The sequence below is a fragment of the Perissodus microlepis genome, chromosome 17, assembly GCF_051167445.1.
Source record: "Perissodus microlepis isolate ML-2025 ecotype Zambia chromosome 17, ASM5116744v1, whole genome shotgun sequence".
Lineage (NCBI taxonomy): Eukaryota > Metazoa > Chordata > Actinopteri > Cichliformes > Cichlidae > Perissodus > Perissodus microlepis.
Genome location: NC_140477.1, coordinates 4434867 through 4461672, shown reverse-complemented (window position 1 = coordinate 4461672; position 26806 = coordinate 4434867). Strand labels below are relative to the sequence as shown.

Sequence of the window (26806 nt, the reverse complement as noted above, 5' to 3'; positions counted from 1 at the left end):
AAAATCTAATCAAATAAAGTTTTGTTATTTTAACCCACATGTTTCAAGATCTTGTTGACTTACCATCAAATTCTGCAGGCCCTACTCCCACAATGATAATTGACATCGGCAGGCAGGAGGCCTAAACGAGAGCGAGAGGAAGAACAATTAATATTTCAAAACATTCAAAGCTGTGAAAATCTTTACTTGAGTGTAACGCCATGCATGTTCACGCATGTTGGACACTGTGGAGGTTTTTCTTTAGTAAACAAATCATGTCACATTCATGTTTCGCAGAACACATACAATATGTGTGATCATGTATGTTTTCCACCCCCGGAGCGCTGCGTGGGTTGAGCCATCACTGTAATTAATATTAGGCATGAGACACTCAACTCGCTGACAGCTAACAAATGACATGTGTTTGTGTTGTACGTGGGCGCATTCGTTCAAGTGTCACAGAGTGTGTATGCAGTCCATCGGTGTGTGAGTGTGTTCAGTGAGTAATGTTATGACCTCAGGCTGCAGAAAGATAGATGATGTTATCAAAACATCTCGCTTATTTTTTTGCTCCCTGTAGTAGAGGTCCTCATTGGGTTTCTAATTCTGCTCCGCTCACCCCCCCCCCTCATATCTTGCATATATCTGCCCCCTTTTTTTTTACCCCAAGCCTTCTATTTCTCCCGTCAAACCATCAAACCCCCTGTCTTTTGTTGTTTTCACAGGCCCTGAGATGGATCACTGGTTTCAGAAACATGGCTTCCGTTCACTGTTCATTTTGTTTGCATTCTGGGCGACTCTGGACTTGACAGTGATGGAGAGGATGGTGCGAAGGTGAACCACATGCTGGCAAAAGCAGCACAGCAAACACACATTATAACAGAAGGAACCGCTGCCAGTCATGGATGTCGTATCAAATGCGAAATTCTATTTTTTATTAAATTCCCTCAACTGTGCACAGTTCACATGCGCTTTCACCCCTCTGCTCATTTGCACACAGTTTTGTCTTGACTGTAAATGTTTACAATCCAGAGTATTTTTTTATGTTTAAGATTTGGTACACAGTTATTTCGTCGTGTTTCCTAACTTTTCCCACCATAACACCGCATGTAACCAGCACAACAACAGAAAACTCTGTGACTGCTACCTGTGCACTATAGTGCACTAACCCTGATGTGTGAAAAGCACACTGTGACTTGCTGTACATGCTAACCCAGTATAAAAGGAAGATGTAGCCATGGCGATGTCACCTCCTGGGTTAGGCCTCTACATTTTGAAGCTTCAAAATGAGCCACCACACAGTTCTTATTGATGTTTTTTTGAAGTTACTATATTTGGACAAAAGTGCTGAATTATCTTGGTTTGAAAGCTGTCTCCACAAAGTGTACAGACATGCATTGCTCAGTAATAGTCTAATAGTATATTAGAATTTCTCTCAACCGAAGCACAAACCACACAGCTATAACATTAACAGATAATCCATTAAAAATGCCCCAACAGGCATAAACACAGTAGAGAGGTCTACTTCAGTGAGTGAAATTAATAGAGGGAAACTAATAAACACATATCAGAGCCAGCTCCCTGTGTTGGGAAACCTGTCAATTAAAACAGCCATGCTCCCAATCCAATTATCCAGGTGGATGAGCTTTAAAGAAATCATCCCACTCAGAATTCTAGAAATGAAGAAACTATCCACAGAGGCCAAAACTTATTCTTGTATCAGGCTATAAATATGCTTTTTAATGCTATAAAGTTGGCCGTTTTAACATGAGATTCCATGGATACGGACTCGAGAGGATCTGCAGTTTTTGCCACTTCTGCATTTTCCACTCAGCAGGTTTCCCCGTTCTCGCCCTCAATGGTCAAAACTTCCAATGATACAGTAATCATCGAGCACAAAGCAATTTTCATCTATTTAGGGATGAGAACATCATCAGTGCTAACAAACTATCTAGAAGTGTGAGATTTAGATTGTTGCACCTTTAGCTAATCAGGTTGTGTTTTGATGTTTGATGGTCGTAGTGTTGTGGTGTTGTAAATATATGCGAAATGGGGCAGCTAGCATGATGGTCACGGTCATTTCTCTTTGCATTCGCCTGCATGGTGATTTGTTGCTTCTTTAGCACAAAGTACTGCTACGTAAAGTTTAATTAAGGGATGAATTGCTTCCTTCCTTGTTTGTCGTTCCTGTTTTCATTATTTCCTCATTCCTTCAGCCAGTCTTTGGTTTTGAATGGCATTGGCTTTATTTATCATTATTATAATTAAACTTTTGCAACTAATATTTCTTCAAAGAGTGAACTTTCTTAGAGGTGCAGGCTCAGGTGTTCACAGCTGCTCTGCACGTGCTTACATTGACAATAGATTCCTTGGTCTGGGCCATGTCTGAGATGACCCCGTCTGTGATGATGAGGAGCACAAAGTACTGAGAGCCATCCTTCACAGATGCTGCGTATCTGTACAAAAACACACAAAGAAACAATTTGTGGTTATTTCTGATCTCCTTACATGTTTTTGTTACAAATACAGCTCATTACTTGAGTAGATTATGCATCACACTGTGTAGTTTAATTACATGTAAAGTATTTAGTGGCTTTATTTAATAAAGAGCAGAAACAGATCTGTGAAAACAGGGTGGTATTGATGCTCTGGATAACAGGATAACCTCATAATCTGTCAAACACATCTTTATGTCAGTTTCATAGATCCTTGTCTTATTAAGAATTTTAGCCACTCTGTTACCAAGTGTGCCCTTTCACTCCTGTCTGAGTCGTGACCTGATATTATTCCAACTGCTTCAGTTTCTTTCAAGCATCACCTTTCTGTGCAGGAAGCTACGTCTCCATCTCCTAATAACTTCCACTATAGACCATCACAACACTGTAGATAGAGGGATAAAATATAGCAAAACAAGTTGAGTCAGAGACAGCGAGAGACCAAGGAAGACAAAGTTGATAATTACTAAGCTGTATGGGGGAGTGGAGTAAGAGATAGCAGAAATGATAAATGGGGGCTGTGCTATCAAAAAAAGAGATGCAGAGGCTGGACGGGACTTAAAAGAACTGCAAGCCTAAAGTTGATAAATAGGCCTTACAGTTGCAGAAAGATGTTACGTGTCCCCATAACAACTAGAGTTTAAAGTTTTTAATGAGGTTATGAGGAGGAATTTATGCAATGTGTTCTGATTAGTTAGGTTCTTATCTCACACAGCTGAACCAGGTCTGAGAGTTAAAACTTTTAGAGCAAAAACAGAGTTAATGATCTGCAGTCTGGCTCGGGGGAGGATAGAAGTTTATGAAAAATGCAGCCTTGTTTACGTCTCTGAAACGCTTAACATATTTATGTTTAAAGACTTGGTGATAGAGTTCATGTTTTGAGCTAGTATATATATACTAGTGTATATGTGTGTGTGTGTGTATGTATGTATATATATATATATATATATATATATATATATATATATGCTGCAGTTTTGATGGGATTTGTTATTTGAACTGAGGAGAAGAATATTTCAGGCACAGAACAAAAGCAGCAAAATGAACAGCCTCTATTAAATATTGAGTTATAAAACAGAATGTCAGCTTCACTTTGTTTAAATAACTGGCCTGGCTCTGAGTCAGGGGTAACAGAGCTGTGCTGTTTCTTATTGTTACTATTCAATTCAGTTAAATTTTATTTATATCGTTCCAAATCACAACAACAGTCACCTCAAAGCCCTGTAGAAAAGATCCTACAAGAAATACAGAGAAAACCCCAACAAACTCCCTTTTCACCCGCTGGGCCCATGTCCTCATTTGAGGTTTGACAGCAGTTTAGTAGATAAAGGTGAAAGGCTTGGACATGAATTGAGCTGCGGTTTGGGGACTGGCAGTGGCTCACGGGCCTGGCAGATCCCCATAGTTTACCCATAGTACTACATAGAAGTGAAGAAGTGAAAGAATTGAAAAGGGGTGGGGCACGTAAATGAGAACAAACAACTTGTAGGACTTGGGGAACCTACATAGATGAGAACTGGAAGGAGCGTGTTTGGAGGCGTGGTCCCGCTCCTAAAATTCAGATACTTTATCTCCAATTAACAAGAAGAAACCAGCAGAACAGGCTCATGGAGGGACACAAGACACAAAACATGCTGTGGTGTCTAGAGTGGTGTCTAAAAATAGAGTAAGTGAAAATTCCAGCGTAATTACAGGAGGATTTAGGGTCACCTGATCCAGCTCTAACTATAAGCTTTATCAAAAAGGAACGTTTTAAGCCTAATCTTAACCTCTTAAGCCCCAATGCTCCAGATACAGGGGCAAAAGGCAGGAGAGCGGTTAGGCGTTGGGGCTTAAGAGGTTAAAAGTAGAGAGGGTGTCTGTCTCCCAATCCAAACTGGGAGCTGGATCCACAGAAGAGGGGCCTGACAGCTCTGCGTCCCATTCTACTTTTAAATCCCTACAAGCAATCCAGCAGTCAGAGAGAAGCGCTCCATTTGGGTGAAATGGTACTATGAGGTTTTTAAGATAAGTTGGGCCTGAATATTCAAAACCTTGTGCTGAGTTTTTGACTTTACATGAAACTAAAGAAGAGAAGCCAGTATGGGACAAACATGCTCTCTTTTTCTAGTCATCGTGATCTTTGTTCATGACTCCAAATCAGTGAGAGGGGTTCAAAGGCTAACTCTTCTAACAGCCTGGGGACAATATGCTGTCAAAAAATGTGACAGAGTGCAGAGGGTGTGGAGCTGCCTCGTGAGCATACAGATATTTGGAGATTGGCAAAATAATGTGAAAAATAAGATAGTGAAAGAGAGAATTTTATTCTTTATGCAAAAAGAAACGTTTGGAAGAGCGAGTTCTCTCAGACTTTTATATCACCGATACAGGGCCGTCCTAGTCAATGTGTTTCTTCATGTTTGTGCTGCATTTCCACAGATAATTTTTTGGTCTGTGGGCTGGGCAGGCCTACTTTTACATGAAAGGTAATGACTACCTAGAAATAAAATATATTTTAAATGAAATATTTATAGAAATCTCCTCAAGATAAACACAAGTACAACCCGTGACACTCAGCTGGATTCTGCTGGACTTCCAGTTCCACGGAGCGTTTACTTTACAGCTGTGTGCGTGTTTGAGGTTGCTCACGCCTTGGTGGAGAGGACGGTCTTTGAATCATTTAACATGTCTGACTTGTTCTCTTTTGCTTCGTGGCCAGCTTCTAGACTTTGGTGTGCTGCTCTTCCTCTTGATGGTAAAGGCGGTTTGTCTGTTTCCTTTAGTTTAATCAATAATAAATACCTTTTGATTTAATGCCAACTTTGCCACCTTGTCTCCTTTGGACACTTTTTTACTTCCCAACAACCACTGAATATTTTATGTGACACATGGGTGTATAACCTGTGACCAGCTGCATCTCCTTGTGGTTCAGCAATTGCAGAGTCGGCGACCTCCGCCAGCTACAACGGATTGTTAAAGCAGCTGCCAAGATCATCGGAACATCTCTCCCTTTGCTACGGGACTTCTTCCACAAGTGCTGCATCAGTAAGGCCTCCTGGATCATGCTTGACCCCTCACATGGACTTTTTTCTCTCCTTCCAATCTTCAGATGCTATCGCAGCATCGAGGCCCGAACCTCCAGACTGCGAGATAGCATTTTCCCACAAGCCACCGGACTCTTGAACTCACTACCGGCTCTCCCACTCCCCCCAACACACACACCCACACAAACTGTTAACTAACTGACTCTATTGCACTCCACATACCACTGCCTTTGTAACCCAGATGCTGCTCTATGGACAATCCTGCTCTCAAGAATCCTGCTCATGGTCACTTTAAATCACTTCAACCTGTAAATTGTAAACTGTTATTGATCCTTTTACCTTAGTCTTATCTGTGTGTGTGTGTGTGTGTGTGTGTATGTGTATATATATATATATATATATATATTAGGGCTGCACGATTTTGCATAAAATGAGAATCACGATTTTTTTTGCTTAGAATTGAGATCACGATTCTCTCACGATTTTCTTTTCCAATATAAATATTTATTGCACTTATTAACTGCACATCAACTTCGTAACAGTTGAGACTGAACATAAAAACAATAAATAAACATAAAAACAACAAATGTCTCACATTTTGTCGTTGCCGCAAAATGTTGTACTGCTTGAAATTCCATCTCCACCCTTGCTCGACACTGCGTGTATAGAGCAGGTAGTGCAACAATAGAAAAATAGCTGCGGGACGGCACTGCGTAACGTTTGTCTAGGGTGTTGATCATTTTCCTAAATCCCTCGTTTTGCACAGTGTTGATGGGAGCCATATCTTTGGTCAGGTGATAAGTAATAGCCTCCGTAATTTCTTTGTGCCTGCGGAAGTTCGACGGGTATAGGGAAGTGCTGTATAAGGTTCCCGTTATTGATGTTTGGGTGGCTGACCGGGACGGATTTTCTCCAGTCACTTTCTCGTCATCCCTGACGTGTTCACCGCTGTTTTTTCCCCTGCTAATTTTAGCATCACAAGGCACAGCTTCTGTATCACGTGGTATAAGGCTCCGCCCTTGTCATTTGTTGAGCAGGAAGAGTGAGCGCTTGTTTTCATGCAGATTACGTCCCGGATCAAAATGCGGTACAATCGTCGTCGTCCTTTTTTTTTTTTTTTTTTTTTTTTTTTTTTAAATCGTTGTCATTTGGAAATGAGATCGCACATAAGTATGAATCGAGATCGCGATTTTCTAACGATTAATCGTGCAGCCCTAATAATATATATATATATATATATATATATATATATATATATATATATATATATATATATATATATTCTTCTTATATTTATTGTTGTCTTTTGCACTGAATGGAAATGAACTGAACTGCCTCTTTATATTCTGTACTATATATAGCAGAGATGACAATAAAGTTTACTTTGACTTTGATAACACACACCACAACCTGGTGACAGGCAGTGCTTTTAGGCTATTATGGAGTTTTCCTGCTGTACTTGGGCACTCAAAACATTTTATACAACATGCCTCATGTAACCTTACAGGCACCTTTTTCTAACATTCACACATCAGAGAGCAACTTGGGGTTCAGTATGTTGCCCAAGGATGCAAAGGGATGCAGATTGGAGCGCCAATGATCGAACCGTCATGGCTTTATGCTAAGCTAAGCTAATCAGTTGCTGTTGCTCAAAGGGACTGACCAATGGGTTGGAAAGGGCTCAAATACTACATAACCAGTAATCGAAAATGTGCAAAATACTGAACTCATTACAAGCTGGTTAGGTATCTGTGTTGTGCTCTATTTGTATGTGTAAGTACACTATTAAGATGTGAGTAAATTATCTCCCAAATATGAAAAGCAACCTGACGAGAGACCTCGCTATAATTACATACTTGCATGAACAGTTTCTTAATGTATTTTTCTTTTGGAGGACTTTTTCTTGATTGTCCGCCTGCTCGTCTTCCCCCGCAGCATAAATTACGTTCTCATCGGTACACAGACACAAACAAACACGCAATCATCTGTCAGGCACCTTCTCTGTTTGTGTCCCGAGGTTTTTCTCCTGCACTCTAACTCTTCTTAGCTACATTACAAACATCTGCTTCAGAGAGCTCATTACAGAAAATCTGAGAACACATGTTGAGTGTCGGAGTGAAATGTACTCTCTGTTCTTTCACGCGTACTCAAATGATATGAAGTTCATTTTAAAGGAAGTGATGACAATTACGACAGCGTAAAACAGCGCGCTCAGCGTACAGAAAAGCAAAAACCGAGAGATGTAAATCAGACACTTAAAATCACTGGTGCACGTGTATTACCTGGCCACATGGTTGATAACAGGAGAGAAGTTAGTGGGGCCGTAAAGCTGAACCGACTTAAGACTCTGGTAGTAGGCTTCCATTACACCATCAATCCCTGCACAATATGGGTTCTGAGGGTTCCCGTTCTGCAGAGGAAAGAAGAAGAGGGGATTACCTTCCATGATTGATTTGAGATGCATTCAGCAGGGCCACAGGAAGAGGAGAAGCAAGTGAATCATTTATGTACTCTCTAGAGATGGATGTTTGGGGAAATCCCATCCGTTTGGCAACAACAACCATGCCACAAGTAATTACAATCACCTTTCTTCCTCATTCTGATGCTCACTTTGAACTTCAACAGGCTGCTTATCCGCATGAACAGGTGTACCTAACAAAGTGGCAGGTAAGTGTATCATCAGTCATAACAAGAGATGGGAAGTAACGCGTTACTTGCGTTACTGTAATCTGATTACATTTTTCAAGTAATGAGTAGAGTAAGGGATTATTATTGCAAAAAAGGTAATTAGATTACTGTTACTTTCCCGTAAGGACACTGCGTTACTAAACCGTGATTTTATTTGTGTGTCTTATGACAATGACGTACGAGCATGCGACGTCCGTGGCAGCAACACGTGTGTAGATAGATCAATAACGGATAATATGGAGAGTACGACCGTGCAGCGTTTGAAGCGTGGGCGTACTTACATCACTTTGAGTTTGATTCCATAAAAATTGACAAAAACATTAGCGTCTGTCGTACACTCTGCGTAGCAAGAAAACTTCTTTCTACAGCGAAAAATTAAACTTCAAATCTGAGCAAGCACCGAGCACACTGCCACAGGAATGTGGCATTCACAGAGAAACCCCCGGATCCCCCCACTGACATGACCACTGCGGCACAGCACAAACCTCCACCGGCTCCACTCCTGCTAAACAGGTGACAATAGATTTAAGAGCGACAGCACTCAGTGCCGCTGAGTCTTTGATTTTATTTATTTTTGCTGTGTTTTACTTGCATCTTTTTGAAAGAGCGTAAACACAAAACATTATTTTATTTTATAAGCTGGAATATGCAGAAAATAGGTTTAAATGTTAAACAAATTTCTTCAAGTCAGAGACAGCTGCATATAATAAATTTTTGCTTGATGCATAAAGTTAAAAGATTACAAGTTTTTAAAAGAGACCTTTTTCTTTTGATTAAATTTTATATGACAGATTATGCATAAAAATAGAATTCGGCTGAAAGGTCTATATATACACCATATATACACTAAAGACATGTTTGATATTGCTTTTGACATTTTGGCTGGTTGTATGAAAAACATTAGAACGGATGGTTCAAAGGTCACAGTAAATAAATGCAACCATCAAAGGCTAGAATGACCCTCGAGTTATTCAAATGTAAAGCATAACTAAACGTTTCCCACAACTTTTCCGTGTGACTGGGAACATTTGAGACTCTCGTAAATGAAGACATTTTTTTGTGTTTTTGTTGACAGGAGCTGCATTAAATTCCACAATGTAAAAGAACTGACATTAAAACCTGAGCCTGTCAATTAGCTGGAAAACTCCTCAACTGCTGTGTTACAAATATGCAAATCTCCATAGTACCAGTCAAGCATGTGAATACGTAACACACCACTAAGCAGCAAATGGACCCGGAGATTAAAGAACATCCACGGTTGTTTACCAGTACAGTGTTGTCGACCACGTTAGAATAATGCAGGCAAGCCACGAATCTACCTTTCAGCTTTGTGAAGTGAAAACAGTTCAGTGTGAATACAAATGAATAGAATAAATGTAAAAGTGTTTATGTAATTGTTTTAGGGAAATAGTAATTTTCCTCTCGTTCCCTCTCTTGCTCTCTCCAACACTAATCATAGGTCACCTATTATAAATGACTCTCCATTGACTGCAGGGTACAAGTCTCAGTCCTGTACTTACCAAAGCAAACTCATGGGACACCCGTCCATCGGGTGGCAGTTTGGCTCCAAAGCCAAGTGCAGGGAACATCTTATCACTGTCGTAGTCCTGAATTATCTCTCCGACTGCCTTCAGAGCCATGGCGTAGGCATTCAACTGGTAGGGGCTCATGTAGTGGAGTGAGGTGGGCTGGGCTGGGTTACCTGTTGTAGACAGAGACAGAATCTTCAAAATCACAAGTAAGTTAAGTCCAAATTCGGAGATTTCCTTCCAGCAAGCACATAAAACGGACCGGGCCATCATGGATTGTCAGAAGCTGCAGGAACCATGATCACTGCTAGAAAAGCTGCCTGAAGTTGAAAATGTTGTTTTACCACTTCTTGATTTTTCGCACATCTTTGTCACAGAGAGCTCGTCCAAAAGTAACCATCCAATAAATCTCTAGTGGTTCATGATGTGTAAATTTGTAGAAAAACACTTGAGTCATGATAGCTTCAGCGATGGAGTTAAATTAGCTGCTAATTACCTTACAGCGGCAAGAATGTGTTGCTTTTTTTTTTTTTGTTTTATCTATCCGTATGCGACTTTTTATATCACTACGTGGGTTGTTTTTAATAAACTGTGGTGGCTATTGAGGGTTTTGTAATTGGCTGACAAGATCAAGTGCACCTCAGCCTCTAAAATAATTTCCCCCAGGGATTAATAAAGTATTCTGATTCTGATTCTGATAACACATTTATTACAACTACAGTTGAAGAGTTTTCATTTCATTTAATAGGACTGACTCAACAGCCTCAATCGTCCACCTACTACTGAGCTCAAGGGTAGATTGATAACACAGCCCTTTAATCACGGCCATCATAGCATGTTACCGCCAGGTGTGATGGAGAGGGCTATTAGGAAACACTTGATTCCCCCATCTGCATATATTTGAATAAATGCTCCCCAGGCATTCAGGGCACTCTGTGTGTCTAAATGTGTGTTTATGAGAAGACTCACCATTGGAAGCTGTGAAGTCGATGGCCACGGTGAAGTTAATCTGGGTCCTTGAAAGACAAAAACACAGAGATAGAGATAGTTTAAAAACGTCTGAGTAGATTATGGCACTGGATCACCAGAGCTCCCATAATTCAGAGGCTTCGAATTCCCTCATACTGGCACTCAAGCAAGTAGCTGTGATATTTCAGTGAACGGTCGGAAAGCTGCGGATTACCAAAAAACATTAGGATTCATCCTTTAGAGGTCATGAATGTCTACTTCAAAGTTAAAGTCGCTGGATTAGTTTTGCGAACAACTGGGAAGTTGTTATCTAAGAGAATGCGGAAGCAGTGAAGATGGAGGAAGACTGAACAAGACCAGGAAAAATAACACACCACGGCACCCGGGATGAGAAAGTGGCACATCTCGCTTCATCAAAACATTTTTAACTTGTGAACCTGCAGGAACAGGATGTGGTTAAGAGCTCTGTAGGCCCACTACAGGTTTTTTCAACAGCAATCCTCACCTCGCTGCCGCACACACAAACACAAAAGCCTCTTTGTCTACCTTACACACGTCTTAAACACCCAGCAGCTCATCATCTTTGGCGCTGCGCGGGGGGGGTGCAGAAGAAGAGTGAGCGAGCGACGAAAAGTTCATGACACATTTAATGATCAGCCCACACGGCAGGGGGGCTCTGTAGCTTTTTGGAGCACAGGACAAGCAGAATACAGGGGGCGTGGAGCTTGACCTGACATGTGTACAAACAAATTCTATTAGTGAAAAATTACCAAAGTTTTTCCACTTTGGGCTTAAAAACTACATGGAAAAGCAAGTTCACTCTGATTTTTCTATGAAGGGAAAAAGATCAGTCGCTGCCAGTCAGCTTTTATTAATTAGACTGTGTAGGTGGAGCTGATTGAAATCATAGCGTCTTTGTGTGCTGTGATATATGTCGTTATACTTTCTAATGCTTAGTGTCACCCTGCTAGCACGAAAGATCGAAATGATGGTAAATCCGTCATTTGCTTACCTGCTTCATACTTCTGTGCTGTGAGCCTATCATGATGACTTTAACTCTTAGTCCTGTTTTTCAAGAAGCATTCAACTTTTTAAGGACTGTTTCTTACTGTATACATGAATGCCCAATATTAGCTTATCACAGATATATCAGTACAAAACGTACAAATTGTCTAACATAAAGATTTACAGAATGAAATCAATATTTGGAGCAACTATGTGGTAACATAGTCCAGCAAAGTAGCTGCAAATCACTTGTAGCTGAGTAGTATAACAAGATGAGGTGGTTTACTCAAGTGCCTTCACTGTATATTGATAACTAGTTTTTGACCTGTTATATTTATACTATATTTAACCCAAATTAGTAGCAATATCAAGGAAAAAGTGCCTTTTTTCTGATGCAAGTACAGGAGGGCCTTGCCTCCTAAAGGCAAAGCACCAGACCACCAGCTTAAATTATGTTTTCTCTCTTTACTGCTCACCTTATTTCACTCTGCGTCATAAAAATCTGACAGAGGAAGTCAAATTTTGTCCCAGTAAACAGGCAACCGGTAATAATAAATAACAAAAAGGGAATGGCAGAAACGGAGGAATGCAATTCCCAGTTTAACACATCTCGGTGAAACATTAGTGCAAGAAAACAACAATGCCATTGTTGCATCAGATGAGTCAGAACTATGATGTGCAATTTTAAAGCTGCCAAGAAAATAACAAACAAAAGTAGGGACAACATCAGAAGCTCCAAAATGAGGAATATTGGCTGAGTCCTTTTCAGAAGTGAGTTGCAATTGTTGAGTCACTCTCATTGATTAGCATTATCAAACCTCCACAGTTTGACTGGGAATATTTTGGGCTGCAAAATCTACAGTTAATAGCAGGATACGAATGACGTCAGAGTTTCTGAGATTTAAGCGGAAATTGTGCTTCATGCTCAGCATCTATTAACCAGACACAAATCCGAGCAAGACTACGGTTTAACTGGCTTTTGATGATATTTCTGGATTGCAGTCTAAAGGTATAAATCTAAATGTGAAGACATGAAGGTTGTTAGGCAACATGCTGGTTTCCATGGTATATTTCTTGGTCTAGACTTACATTCTGTCTGTCAGTGTCAGTCGACACACAAATAGTTTTAAACACACACACTTCATTAATAGTCCCTTTTTCTTTGTGCCAAAAATCAGCACACAGCAACTGCAATAAATAAATGATATAACTAGTAGAATATTTCCAACTGCAGTTATCAGCCATTTTTGCACTGAAGGCAAGCAAATGGAGATGTGCAGCAGAGCACTGCTGCAGAACAGGTTGAAAAACAAGATTTTCTGGCAGTCGTGATAAGGGATTTTCACAGGCAGTGGTCTTCACCACAACATCACATCACTGAGTTTTAGTACAGGGAGAAGAGCTGTGAGCTTAGCCTGTCTTATAAACTAAACCTTATCATTCACACTTCCCTGAACCTTTTCGAGGCTGTTAGCAGCTTTATCAAGTCATTATTTATTTATTTTTATTGGGCAGTCTACATGCCCACCTCTTGTCAGATTCCCCCAAAACTTCAGCAGACGTCTTACTTTTGGGTTTACTTGCTAAAGCATGACTCTAAATAACTGAAAACAGAACAAAGATCCCCTGTGGTATTTGTTCAGTCTGACTTTGTGATAATTGCACGATTTTATTGATGTAATTCTTACAGGGGTGCATGTTTACTTTTTGTATTTTCTCTTTTTGCGCACTACAGGTGGGATGTGGAAAGTGGGAAAAGGTGAGGCAATATTCAGGGATAGTGCTTTGTTGTTGTTTTTTTGTCTCAGTCAATGCATTATTTAATATTAATGACATGTACACAGCTACGCACAGCAGATGGACAGTACAGTATGAACAAATACACCTGACAAACATCTGGGAATATTCATTCAGCAGTATTGGCACAGCAGTGGGTTCCCTCCGGGTACTCCGGCTTCCTCCCACTTTCCAAAGACATGCAGCTTGTGGGGATAGGTTAATTGGATAATCCAAATTGTCACTAGGTGTGAATGTGTGAATGAATGTGAGTGCGAATGGTTGTCTGTCCCTGTGTGTTGGCCCTGCGACAGGCTGGCGACCTGTCCAGGGTGTACCCCGCCTCTCGCCCTATGACAGCTGGGATAGGCTCCAGCGCCCCCCCGCGACCCTGAAAAGGATAAGCGGAAGCGAATGGATGGATGAAGTCTTAAGCATGTTTTTTTTAGGCAACGAATAATGTAGTGACTGAAAATTACAAAAACATTTTCTGTTTTTTAAATGTATAGTTTTGTTTAATTTTTAATGTAACAGGTTAAATCACTAAAACCCTTTGTTTATCTTGTGATCCTGTGACAACATGTAGCAAACTTTCGAGGACCCCAACAATGTGTTTCTCGCAGCGGTTTCTTCTTTCGACACGATGTTCTGTTAGAGTTCAACAAAGTAATAACTATGGCTATAAGATATGTAGCATGTCAGCAGCATTCGGGGTAAAGGAGGAATGCCTCTTGTACTGTATATACAACATTGTACAGTACATAACACACCCACCCACTCCAAACAATAATAATTTAGAACCTTTAAGGGCGAAAACACAGTCCTGCCAAGGGTGTCAAACTATGTGCTTGATCCACTCATGGTAGCAACACGGCAGGAAATACAGGAGTGTGGTTGCAAAGGCTGAGATGGATTTAGAAGTATGACACTAGCAAACACAAGTGAAACAATACTGAGATGTACGCAGTAATGCACGCTCACTCATTGCAGATTCAGCACAGACTGCAGCCAGCAGCTCTGCAAACCACGCTTAAATTCTGGCAGCTACGGGGCTAAAAGCCACCAACGCTCATTAGCGTTTCTTTTTAAAACCCAGAAAACTTACAAAGTTGAGGAAAGTCATACAGTTACTGAAACTTTTTTATCTAAAAGTGAGAATGTTCCAACATTTTAAAAAAAATGTCCACAGAAAGACTACTTTTCTGTAATACCCAAATGCCAGTGGGAACCATGTATGCATGAGTGCACTGAGTGGCCTAAAAACAGCATCAGAGGTTGTGTGATGTGACTTCTCCTGATGATATGCAAACAGATGTTGCTGGTTGGACAGTGTCCATCTGGCTAGAGGAGAGGAAAAGAGGTAAAGCGAGTGAGACGAGAACAGAGATAAACAACCCATACTTGCATTAAATCTGTTAAATTAGCCAAACACAGCTATTGGCAAGCATATTGGACTTGTTCATCTGCAAGGTGCATCACCCAAAAGTCAAATGTTGGCATCCCTTTCAAGGGTTTTTAATACCAATCTTTGTCTTGATGTCTGCTCCTCTACCTAATGATAACCTCTCAAGCAGAGCCCCCTCCTGCTTCTATTCTGGTTTCAATGCGCAACTCACAAACCAAAACAAGGGGAAACAATATCTGTCACTATGAGTGACAGGGCTGCTTTCAAAGACACAACTCAAAATGAAAGATACAGCCAACAATTCATCATTTTATCTTTGCGGTCACAAAGAGAGGCCTCTTTGTTGAAATTCATGGGTGGCACTAATGCTTTATCAAAAGGATGAGGGAAAGACTGAGAGCAGCAGTGCTCTGGAATGAGTTGAAGCTTTCCCTCCCCAAAAAGAAAATCAGTCATTTATGCTAATGTTGCCAGCAGATCAAGTTCCTAATTAGGTCCAAATGAACAATTAGCTGATTGGGATGAAGCTGCAAAAAAACAAAGAGCTATCAATCAGAAGATGAGAGCAGTGGGAAGAGAGACGGAGGGAGGACTGAGGCGAGATACGGGAAAACCAGATGAAGAAATTCCTCTGTAGCCAGTCGATCCAGCCCGAGACACAGAAAGGATTTCTAGGAAATGTGTGAGAAACTAAATAGCTGTGTGTCCTGCGCTTGCACACATGGGTGTGTTTACATTTTTATGTTTGAGTGTGCATGCTTGAGTGTGTGTCTGTCCACAAAGACCTGGTCTGCCCATTATGCAACTGGAGTAAGTGCAACTGGACCATTACAGTCCATTTAGGTTTCAAACAGTGAGACAGCACTTGGCACTTAATTTAGCCACACAAGCGTGTAAGAGCATCCAGCTCACGCTCCCAAAGCACTGCCAAGTTTCAAAGTGCTCTCTGACTTGCGGTGCTGCTGGGAACACGGTCTTGTTTGTAGGGAGACTTGATGATGCGATTTCTCCATTAGCAGTTTAGTGACAGAGCAAGTAAACATGCGGTATGTGCGTCTAATATGGATCCCGTCCGCCCAGCATTCAAATATGACTAAACTGTCTCCCGTTACACAAATTTGAGAAATACAGGGATTATACTTACTACTTCTGAATAATCATTTCCACATGTGACTGTAACCAGAACTCAGTTGTGCATATGGTTTGTACAGAAGAATTCACTGGCTAAGTGTTGTGGGCACGTAGTCTTCAAATGCATTAAAAAGTTCAATTACACATGCTGGCTTCTATCAAGGGTTTGGAATTGTACCAACTCTATCACTTCAGCAAGGTCATGTTGTTGAAGCACTTTATGTTATAAGGTAGAAATCAGACAATAATATGCTCCCTATGAGCAAGCCCTTGCGACAGCAGGAAGGAAAAAACAATAAAAACATGGTAGTCTGGTGCATTTTAACACTAAGAGACCTTTGGCTTGTGCTGCGATCGGTTGACAATAACCAAAGGTTAAATGCAGAGTGGTGTCTGTTGATGCCAATGCAATTTAGATGTCTTCTGGGGTGGAGAATGCATATGTATGAACCAAAAAAGCCACAAGCTTTCTTAAAGCAATTAAACTGTGCTTTTAAATTTAATGCATACACCAATAAACTCAGCTGCCTCTCAGACAGACAGACTGGAAATCCACTGCTTTGCACTGCAGCTGGCACTCTTTCTTCTGCTCTGCTTGGTACATGAATTACTGCATGGAGCAGGTTCTGGGTAGTGTGACCCCCAAAAGCTTGCGGTGGATCTCTGGAGCAGAAGACAGTGCCAGCTGCACAGCTGCAGTCCAAGATGTGAAGAGTTGAAGTCCCTCTGGCTGCGGGACAAGATCGTCTCTGAATTAGCAGCTCAATAAAACCGAGGACAATAGATCTATTTTCAGATCCAAGCCAGCCGGTGTGGAAACAGGTTATTGTAAGGGGTGGAGCCACCTGGTTAGCAGCAACTGAACTTTCAAAATAAGAGTGTGAGGATCAGAGGCAAGAGGATTCTCTTTAATGCAGAGAAAAAAAAATAAACAATATCGAGAAAGACTTGTCAAATATAATTAGGCATCTGTTAGAATCTGTTTGTTAATGCATCACAATTTGTGTGAAAACTCTAATTGTGCAAATAATATTCCACAAACTGCCAAATATTTCACAAACTGACTAAAAACAAATGTCTAAACTGGTCAGATTTTGCAGCATTCAGTCAGTATAGCATATTATAGCCAGCTAATTAAAAAGTTAATGAATAAACATTATAAGGAAAAAAAACAAACTAATTTTACTGCAAAAACAGGAGTTAGCAAAATCCCGCTGGGTAGTGCCGGATGGAGGGAAAGGATCCACGACAGGACCCTTTTTCCATGGCAAAGAAGTTTCAGCTCGTATGATAACAAAGCTACCTAGCACACACTGAACTTGGGGAAATGATGCAAACAAGAGCATGGAAAAATAAAAAAGAAGGTGAATCTAGAAAAGAGAAGAAGGAAGTCTGGGATAAAGACTAGCAGCCCATTCACAAGGAAAGGGAGAAATGAAAGCCTGATTGGCTAGAGGCTGTCAGAGATTTTATGGGATATATGAGAGCTTGTGATTGGCTATACATTGCCAAAAGCCAGAAAATAAAAAGGAAATAAGGTGCTATGATTGGCTCAGTGCCTTAACAGGCTAGACGGAGAGGTACGAGAGCATGCAACTGGGGAAATGTGAAGGCCTAAAATTGAATGTGGAGAGCTTTGAAAGACTGAGATTGACTAAAAGATTATTGAAAGTCAAAAACAGGGAAACGAGAGTCTGTGATTTGCTCAGGGCCATTGAAGACTAGATGGTGAAATTTGAGAGATGCGAAGATCTGACATTGGAGAGTGAGAGGTACGAGAGCCCGAGATTTGGTATAGGAAGTTATTAGAGCCTGAGATTGGCTAGAAGCTAAGAGCACCTCAGGGTCCTTGAGGCTTGAGGTACAGAGAGGATGACATCAGAATTAAGTCTGATATGTAAAGCATGAGAATCAAATGACCATGGCCCAGTGGCTAAGAGAGGAGGATGAAAAAGAGAGGTCTGAATAATGCCGAGGGATTAGACGGCACATGAGCGGTCCAATTCTGAATAAATTTAGACACAAAGGGATTGACGTAAAACTGAGAGGAGGCAGAGTCTAAAATGTATCCAACTTCAGAACGTTTAACAAGAAAACATAAAAAGAAAAAGGAAGAGCACTTACTTAAGGCTCTTTTGGCTTTGGCATGAATCAGAAATTAACATCAGAATTGGGTAAAATCAAATGTGGAAATGCCAAACTGAGGACTGAAACAAGAAGCACTCAGAGAGCACAAACCACCCCCAGCTCACTCTTGTTATTCCTAAGGGAATATCACTACATTTTCTAAAAATTCATTTTCTTTCTTTGTGCTTTTTAAATGTAGCTTTGTAGTGCAGTAAAAACAAGCAGACTTTTGTTGTTTGCACATAAATAAATAAATCTAAACCTGCCATCATGTAATATCTTGCAGACTGCAGAAGACTAAAAGAAACCAGACCTGAAAATAGAGAGGTGGCTAACGGGAATGGACTGGCACAACAAAACAAGGATTCTGCACTTGGCTGTGATGTGTGTTAGTATGCACTGTGACTGGCTAATTTTATTATCTTGATGGCATTTTATGTGTTATTATTATAAGAGAAGCTTATTAGAGTAAAGGAATGATGTGCCTGTAATCGGGGCTATTGATGCTCTGAAGAAACAGATCAAAAATCAACTCGGGCCAGTTGAGTTTCAATTTATCGGCTTTTCCCAGAAGCTGCGTCTCTCATTCTGTAAATTGTGATAGACAAAAACCTCTCTAATAACACCAACACAAAAAAAACCTTAAGACTACAATGGCTAAAAGTCCATTTTATTTACAAGAACATTTTGATTCTTTCTTTCCCCACACAGCTTGGTTTCCTGTCTGCGAATGGGCCCGGGGGGAACTCTCAGGCAACAAGGCATACGAAAGAAGCCGTAATTCAAATGAAAGCAAAAGCTACCGTTTAATAACTGTGAATATGTTTGTTGTAAAAACTAAGAAATTGACACTGACAGCTATTTCCTTGTGAAGTTTAAATGGGGTGAGCTGCTAGAGGGGTTGAAGACAAAAAAATGTGAAAAGCAGGCACCACAGAGGATCTGAATGGCCAAATGTTTATGGTTGGGATTATTTCATTAGAAGGTCATCCAATCACAATACAATCAGAGAGGATTCATACCAGTCAAACATGTATTCATGCAGCATAACAATGAACTTAAACATGCATCCAGTCTTAAAGTAGTCTCGCGACGAGAACAAAAATGAGGTCTTGCAACATTCCAGTATTTTCCCAAGTTAGTAGTAAAAGAGGACTTTTTAGCAGATAAATACCCAACCACCACCACCACCACCACCACCAGCTAGTCCGTCTGCTATTTACTGCAGCACCAGACAGGCAGCTTCAATGAGTTTAGTGTTACTTCAACTCAGTGGTTCCCAAACTTTTTTTGCTAGGCCCCACTTGTTTTACAAGAAAAATGTTCGCGCGCGCCCCCCCCTCCCGCGCGTGCACACGCACAAACACATCCTCCAACCACACACACCCTTATTTTGCTCCATTGCGGTTTATTTCACACCTCAAACATTTAGTGAACAATTAAGCAAATACAAGTAATCTGCAATAAATTACAGGCAGTAAGAAAATAAACTACTAACTCTTTTACGCTACGTCCGCACCTACACGAGTATTTTTGACAACGCAGCTGTTTCGTCGACACGTAAACAGCGTTTCAAATCACCGAAAACTGAAATTTTTTAAAACTCGTTTTTTGTGTTTACCTGTGGACGAGGAATACAGAGTTTGTCACACAACGCCAAAGGTATGTGCCTTTTTCCACGTCACGCTGTGCGCCACGTTATTGTTTACCTGAGATGAATTGCAGAATGGCAGATAGAGACAAAATACTGTTAATCTGACTATCTTCGGTTTTTACAGGCTTACATACACACACGCAGTTACTGTCCCTCCATTTACAAAGGCAGAGGCGTCACGGTGTGATTATTTTACGTGTAGTTGTTTTTTTTTTTCCTGTGTAATAATATTCAACATTGCTATCAATTCATTTTCAAAAAATGCCTCTCTGTGCAAAATGGTTTGAAAAACAAACAACTGAGGGATACTGTTTGTCCGTGATTTAGACAGGGGGAACAAATCGTGGCAGGATCAGCCTGATATTATTTGTATCCCACTGTAACTTTACTGTATAAAGAGCTAACATCTCCAAAATGTCAGAAGTAGGTAGTCATTACAACAAGTGTTTGTGAACTAAAAATCAAGAATGTACGATACTGTTTGTCCCTGATTTGAAGAGCCCAGCGAAAACCAATTCTGCAGGGAGACCTACCTCGGCACTTGTGCAGGTGAAACCATATTTTCTAGTCTTTGGCTTAGAATGAAGTTGGTTTGGAAACATATTCAGCTATGCTTCATCTCCTGCTTTGTGTTTCTGTGGCCGCCCCGTGCTAGCAGTGTCCAAGCGTTTTGTCCCCCCCCCCCCTTCATACCGCGCCCCCCCTGCAATGGCTCTGCGGGCGCCACACTTTGGGAAGGTCTGCTTTAACTGATGGCGTGAGAATAGTGAGAGTGAACTAAAGCAGCTAAGTTTTATTGTCAGAAAACAAAAACAAGGACGAATCGATAAAGGAGGGAATGAAAAATGCAGTGGTGATGCTTTTAAATATGCAACTGTAGAAATGTCATCTATTGTTACCCTTGAGTGTGGCTGCTTTAAAGTAAGCTAAATGTGTCCCTTAGGGAAAACGTTTCTCTTTGGACATTGGCTGCTTTTTTGTGCTAATTGTCCATCTAGTCTTTGTACCTGACCATTTTTTCCCCTTTGTTAAGCCACTTTACACTTATGAATCGCTCAGTAGTAGCTCAAGGCACAAACCAGTGTTTTGTCCACTAATTTACAATTAGTTTGGATTCGTAGCAAAGAACCCATTTTAAATTCAAAAAGTTTTTACGAAACTGGACAAGGAAGACGTGACAGTTCTAAAAAAAACAAAAAAACAAACAAAAAAAAACTACATACAACAGATGGTTAACATCTTAAATTTATGCCCTTAAGAAATAGGAAAGAAATCCACCAAGTCAACTGATCCATCTACTGTTCACTGAGGCCTCATTGGCAATGATCTCGGTGGAAGAGTAACTGTCAGGAAGCATTTTTTGGGAAAGAAAACAAGAAAGCCACCAGACAGTCATCTGGTAAACATAGTGAAGGCTATGTCAAGGTTTGGGGATCTTATGAGGATTGATGGAATTATAAACAGGAAAGTACCATCAGATTTTGATCCACCATACAATACCATCTTGGAAGCTTCTGATTGGAAACAACTTCATTTTTCAGCATCACAATGATCCCAAACACACTACCAATGCAATCAAAGCATACCTGGATAGAAGAACACACAGTGGAACACTATCAGTCATGGACTGGCCTCCCCAGAGCCCAGACCGCAACATTGTTGAAGCAGTGTGGGATCATGTTGACAGAGAACAGAACAAAGTAGCCAGTTTTCTTGTACTTCCAGCATCCAAGGAGCTGAAGACCAAGCTGCTGGCTTTTATTGTGATAGCAATGTCCCCAAAACAATAGTAAACTTCCTTTATATTCAGTATTTGGCCCATACAGATTACATTACCCTACATTTGCTTCTCTCCCACTCCCTTATGCTCACATGTACTATATTTTAATACACTTGAGTTCCCAATAAAAGTGCTCTCATTTCCATATTTTTCTGTTTCTGCTGTCAGATGAAATGACCATGAAGCAGTGACACAAACACAGCCATTAGGACTAATATAAGCCAGCTGTCACTTTGAAGCCCTTTTTCAACCCTTTTTGCTACTCTGCTCAGCTAAAATACTAATGTTATAACAGCGATGACGTCTGAGAAAGAAATCACCATTCACTAAGTTTAGGCAAATGGCTCTGCTGTGATTTAAGCTATATTTATCTGTAAAATGATCCTTCTACAAATGGTAGGGACAAAATGTCTTAAGCTTTCTGTTAGCAGCTGACGGCTCGTGGAGGGCAAAAGAGGCAGAAAAGAGGCGCTGCAGTAAAAGTTTTACATTTTTGAACAGTAAAGTCTAATTGGGCTACTTTAAACTTTGATTAAAGATTTCTGAAGTTTTAATGAGAATGAAGATTTTAATGTAATCAGGGTTTTTGGGGGAGTTGCTACTAGTTGTACTGTAGTTGAAAAATTACATTTTAGTTTTGTGCAGAAGAGAAAAAATCTATTTGTGTCCCCTCCCGAATTCCAAAGGCAGCAGGAAAAGAGGAATATTCGCAACTTTGCAGACACACACACACACACACACACACACACACACTTTTCTCCCCGTTGACAGTGAATCTAATGTCTGTGTCTAATGTCCTCTTGTCTGTGAGTCTAATGAAAGCAGAGTGTGTGGGCGAGCATTTCCACCACGCCTGGGTGCACGCGGTTAACCCTCCTGAGCAACACACATACACAAGCACATGCACAGAGACACACAAACGAGCACACACGATGGCACGGGGCTCGGGCAAGTGCCGAAACACAATACAAGATTACACACAAGGACACGCACGCGCGCTTCAGAGCCTGAACTCTGTGTACTTGACTTCAGGTCAGCCCATCTGTCAGTCTCTCCCTCTCCACCTTTCACTTTCTTCCTCTCACATGCAAATGCACTTTTTTTTCCATCTGATTCACTCACACTGAGGGATCATTATCTTTGGCACATTGCAGACACTGAGCAGTGATGGGGCCGTTATCCAAGCAGCGACGAGCACACCCAGCATGTCAATTCTCATTAAAAGACTGCAACCCCCGACTCTCAGTGTGGGCTCGGTGATTGCATAGTCATTGACCTACCCTCCTTTGATGTAGTCCAGGAAGGTGACTTCAGTGTCCACCAGGAATGACAGGAGGGTTACCTGTAGGTGATAACACCTCAGTCAGCTCAAACGCTGTCGATGATGTGACAAAGTTATTCTGTCTGACACAATAAGAGTGCCATATTTCAAATCTAGTTCAGAAATCATTCCTTACTGTTCCAGAGTTGAGGTATTTTTTCTTCTTTCCTTTCTTCTTTGGATTTACCACCTAAAGAAAGAGCACATTTTCTCCATTAACTTCAAATATACTTTGTAAATCCATCGCTTAATTTGAGTGTAGTTTATAAGTTTAGAAATGGTAACGTGTTTTAAGTATTTTTGCTTTTTTTAAAAAAAAAAACAAAAAAAAAAAAAAACACAAAATTGTCATATTGTCTAGTGCCAGACTGATATAGGATTTTTTAGACAGATAACAATATTTGGCGATTTAGGCGTCAGTTTTGGATGAGCAGGCGACCAAATGCCACATAGCTGAGAGGAGCCGGCCTGGGTTCGAGGCCGGCTCCTGCATGCCTGCATGTGAGTCTGTGTGTTTAGTTCAGTCTGTGTTATGTTTCCTGTTTTATTTTGAAGGTCCATGTCTGATGTTAATGTATCTGGTTTTTCTTCCTTTGTCTCGTTAGGCCTGATTTGCCCCAGCTGTGTTTCCCTCCTGTTACTTATTCCCTGATTGCTCCCTCTGTGTATTTAAGCCCTGTGTTTCTCTGTGTTCGTGTCGCGATTTACCCTTATCTAGCTGTGTGGGCTGTCTGTGTAAGTGTATTTTGTATTCCTAGTTTTGTTACCCTTTTGAGTTCAGCATTAAAGCTGTGTTTTGAGTTACTTTCTGTCTCCGGAGTCTGCACTTTGGGTCCTTCTCCTGCCTGCACACAGCCGTCACATAACAAATAAAGCCAGAAAAAGGCCCCAAAAAATATTTCACTAGCTGGGCTCACGTCCCATTTATATTCAACAGCGTTTTAGCAGATAAAGGTGAAAGGCTTAAACATGAATTGACCTGCGGTTCGGGGAAGGCTTCAAAGGGGACTGGCAGATCCCCATGTACTACATAGAAGTGAAGAAGTTAAAGAATTGAAAAGGGGAGAGAGGGAGGGTGGGGCACGTAAACGAGAATAAACAGCTTGTTGGACTGGGGGAACCTATATAGATGAGAACCACATCTCAACACTTTTCAGCATAATTTATTACTGGTTCCTGGATCCTACACACGGCTGCAGTTTTTCAGCCGCCACACACAAACACCAATAACAACAACAGGAACCAATTCATCTGTTTTAAGCTGGCGAGGCGTGATTGCCACTCAGGTGCGTCCGCCTCTCCTGCAGCCAGGCAGCACACCACGCCCCCTGCCACAGATACCAATAGATCAGCAAACAGCTAATATCATCCCACTACTAAATCAGTCAAGCTTTAATGGTTATAAACAGTAGCAGATACAGAGCAATGTTAACATTACTTAAAAATAATGTTTCCAGCCCTCAGATAAAAGTAGGCATAATAACTTCTCGCCAACTCCTGGTGGAATTATCCGGCTCTTCAGTTGCTAAATCTGGTAAGAGCTCCATTATACTCAGCAGCTATTTTTTAAATATTATTTTTAACTTCATCTGTGCACCATCTCCTCCTGTGAAAGTAACATGCAATGGACTTTTAGAGCTTCTTCTCCAAAAATAATTTAGTGTCACAGCCAAAAATACTGTTAAACCATCTCAACAGAGTTTTGGGAAATAAAGGAGCTGATAATTCTCTTTAGGTGCAGTCCTACAAAGCTTCCTCAAATATGACAAACTGCTCATAAAAATACTCAATAGTCTACTGCATGTGACTTACACAAAGATCAAGGGAGATGTCTTCACTTTATATGCAAACATAACAACATCCTTCAGTGTAATACAAATTAGATTCTGTAAAATTAAAGCATGCTTGGCCCTAAATGCTTCAGTTTGTGGGGATAATACGTGATAGCTGAGGTGGCTTTGCAGTATACTTCATATCCCCTTCATCGGTCCTCAGATACTTCCTTCCCTAAACCAGCAGCTACCATGCTAGGACCATTGCCTTTGAACAGTGCTCCTAACCCACAAAGCCACTTAGCATTTCACAGATATCCTCCTTACAATAAACAGATTTTCAATTAATCTGAACCAGCTTTACTTACTTTTTAAGAAAAAGCTTTTCATAAAGAAGAATTTAAAAAAAAGAAAGAAACACTTTTCAGCAGAGTTCAGAGACTCGTGTGATGAGGGGACCGGACACAACCTCCTTTTGAATGCCAAACAGTGGATATTAAATCTGAGCTTTATGGTCTAATTTAGCTGTGCCAAGGTTAAACAGGAAAACAGAAGGCCTCGGGGAAACAACATACAAATGTGTGGATTTATGCATTTCTCCTTGGTTCACTTTGGACTGGCACCCGCAAGGACGCATTTGGCTCTGGAGGTGAATTGAAATGTGATTGTGACACAAATACACACAGAGACACAAACACAAACAAAATGCATTTAACACTGCAAAGTCTTTGTCTCACTTGCTGCAAGTCGAGGATTAAGCAGTACCACGAAAAAGGCCAGAAATCCCAAAATGACTTGTGTGTGTGTGCGTGCGCACATCTGAGGACTATTAGGCAAACAGCAGCTGTTTAAAATGAGACTCCCCTGTGTGCGTTCTTCTCTGTGTGGTGCCCTGTTAATCAAGAAATGTTGACTCTTCCTGGGAGAAGACAAGCCAGCGATCCATCATAACTGTCAGAGATCGTGTGTGTGTGTGTGTGTGTGTGTGTGTGTGTGTGTGTCACAGACAGCCAGGCAGAATGGAAAGGAGTTTCAGCTTAGTTTTGGTTCACTCTGCCAGGAGATATTATTATTTTATTATTATTATTTACACTTTTCAAATTTTTCAAACAAGTAATTTCCCCAATTATTTCTCCACATAATATATGTGGCCATATGGTTCAGTACTTTTTATGTGAGTACCAAACAATCTCAATCCTCCTATTTTATTGCAAAGATATTTTTCGATATTTGCTGTTGAATTGCCTCTCAGTATTACTCAGGATGAAAGGCTGCAGTTGTAATAGAAACTTTTGTGTTTGGCAGCATCCAACAGTAAATTATGGTCAGAGGTTACCTTGTTTAGGTGTAGGCTATTAGCTTTATGACTACAGGATGAACTTTGATATGTGTTTACAAAGAAAAGGCTTTTAACAGTGGGTTTATAAAGCACGTAAGTTAATGTAAACTGTAAAACTCACTAGAAGATTCAGCTCCTGGTCTACTCTATCTTTCTGCTCTTTCTTGAATTTTACACTAGCTTTGTAACTGACTATATATCATAAATGTCAGTAACATTTGCAGTTCCTAATCCTTCATATTGTGTATGCAGTAAAATGAAGATTGCCCTTACAGTTAGACAAACAGAAACTCGATGCAAACTGTTTTGATCTGCTATTAGTTCTTAACGCCTCAAGTCAAAGCGCCTTGTTTTTACTTACTTACTTATAAAGCCATTTGCTCTATTATAATTGAACCAACCAACAAAACTTGCATTTTCAACTTTGGTGAGTGAAATTTTGCTTTTTTATTTGAATGTTTGCACTAATTAAACAGTATCTGTGCACCTTGCTAACCATGATAGCTAGCATTAGCTCGTAAATTAGCACTTCACCCTCTCATCTCAATGTCATCATTTTTTGCAACAGCACAAATATAGTGATAGATATAATGCTGAACTTAAGGCGATATATACCATCTACTGCAAAGTTCATGCTATCAGCAACAACATCAACTGTATCTGTGAAAATCTGTAGCTTCAAATTACTGGCTTTATTAAAACTGGCTTGGAGTCAGTCCCTTCTTCATTTTTCCCTAACACTTACGATACATTTTGACTTCAGTGAAAGCCAAATTCAGAAAACACAATTGTACTCTTTCAGTGTATTGACTG

The 26806-nt window shown here is 40.6% G+C and overlaps 1 protein-coding gene across 1 annotated transcript in view; it reads right to left on the bottom strand.

Moving 5' to 3' along the window:
* LOC146369076 (copine-8) overlaps nt 1–26806 on the bottom strand; it is a 103134-nt gene that overhangs the window by 9169 nt on the left and 67159 nt on the right. The window contains exons 12-18 of the mRNA XM_084909223.1: nt 23019–23072; nt 22842–22903; nt 10684–10730; nt 9706–9887; nt 7780–7907; nt 2333–2435; nt 64–121 (exon numbers count right to left, since the gene is read on the bottom strand). Of these exons, the coding sequence (XP_084765349.1) occupies nt 64–121; nt 2333–2435; nt 7780–7907; nt 9706–9887; nt 10684–10730; nt 22842–22903; nt 23019–23072 (634 nt within the window). The remainder of the gene's footprint in view (nt 1–63; nt 122–2332; nt 2436–7779; nt 7908–9705; nt 9888–10683; nt 10731–22841; nt 22904–23018; nt 23073–26806) is intronic.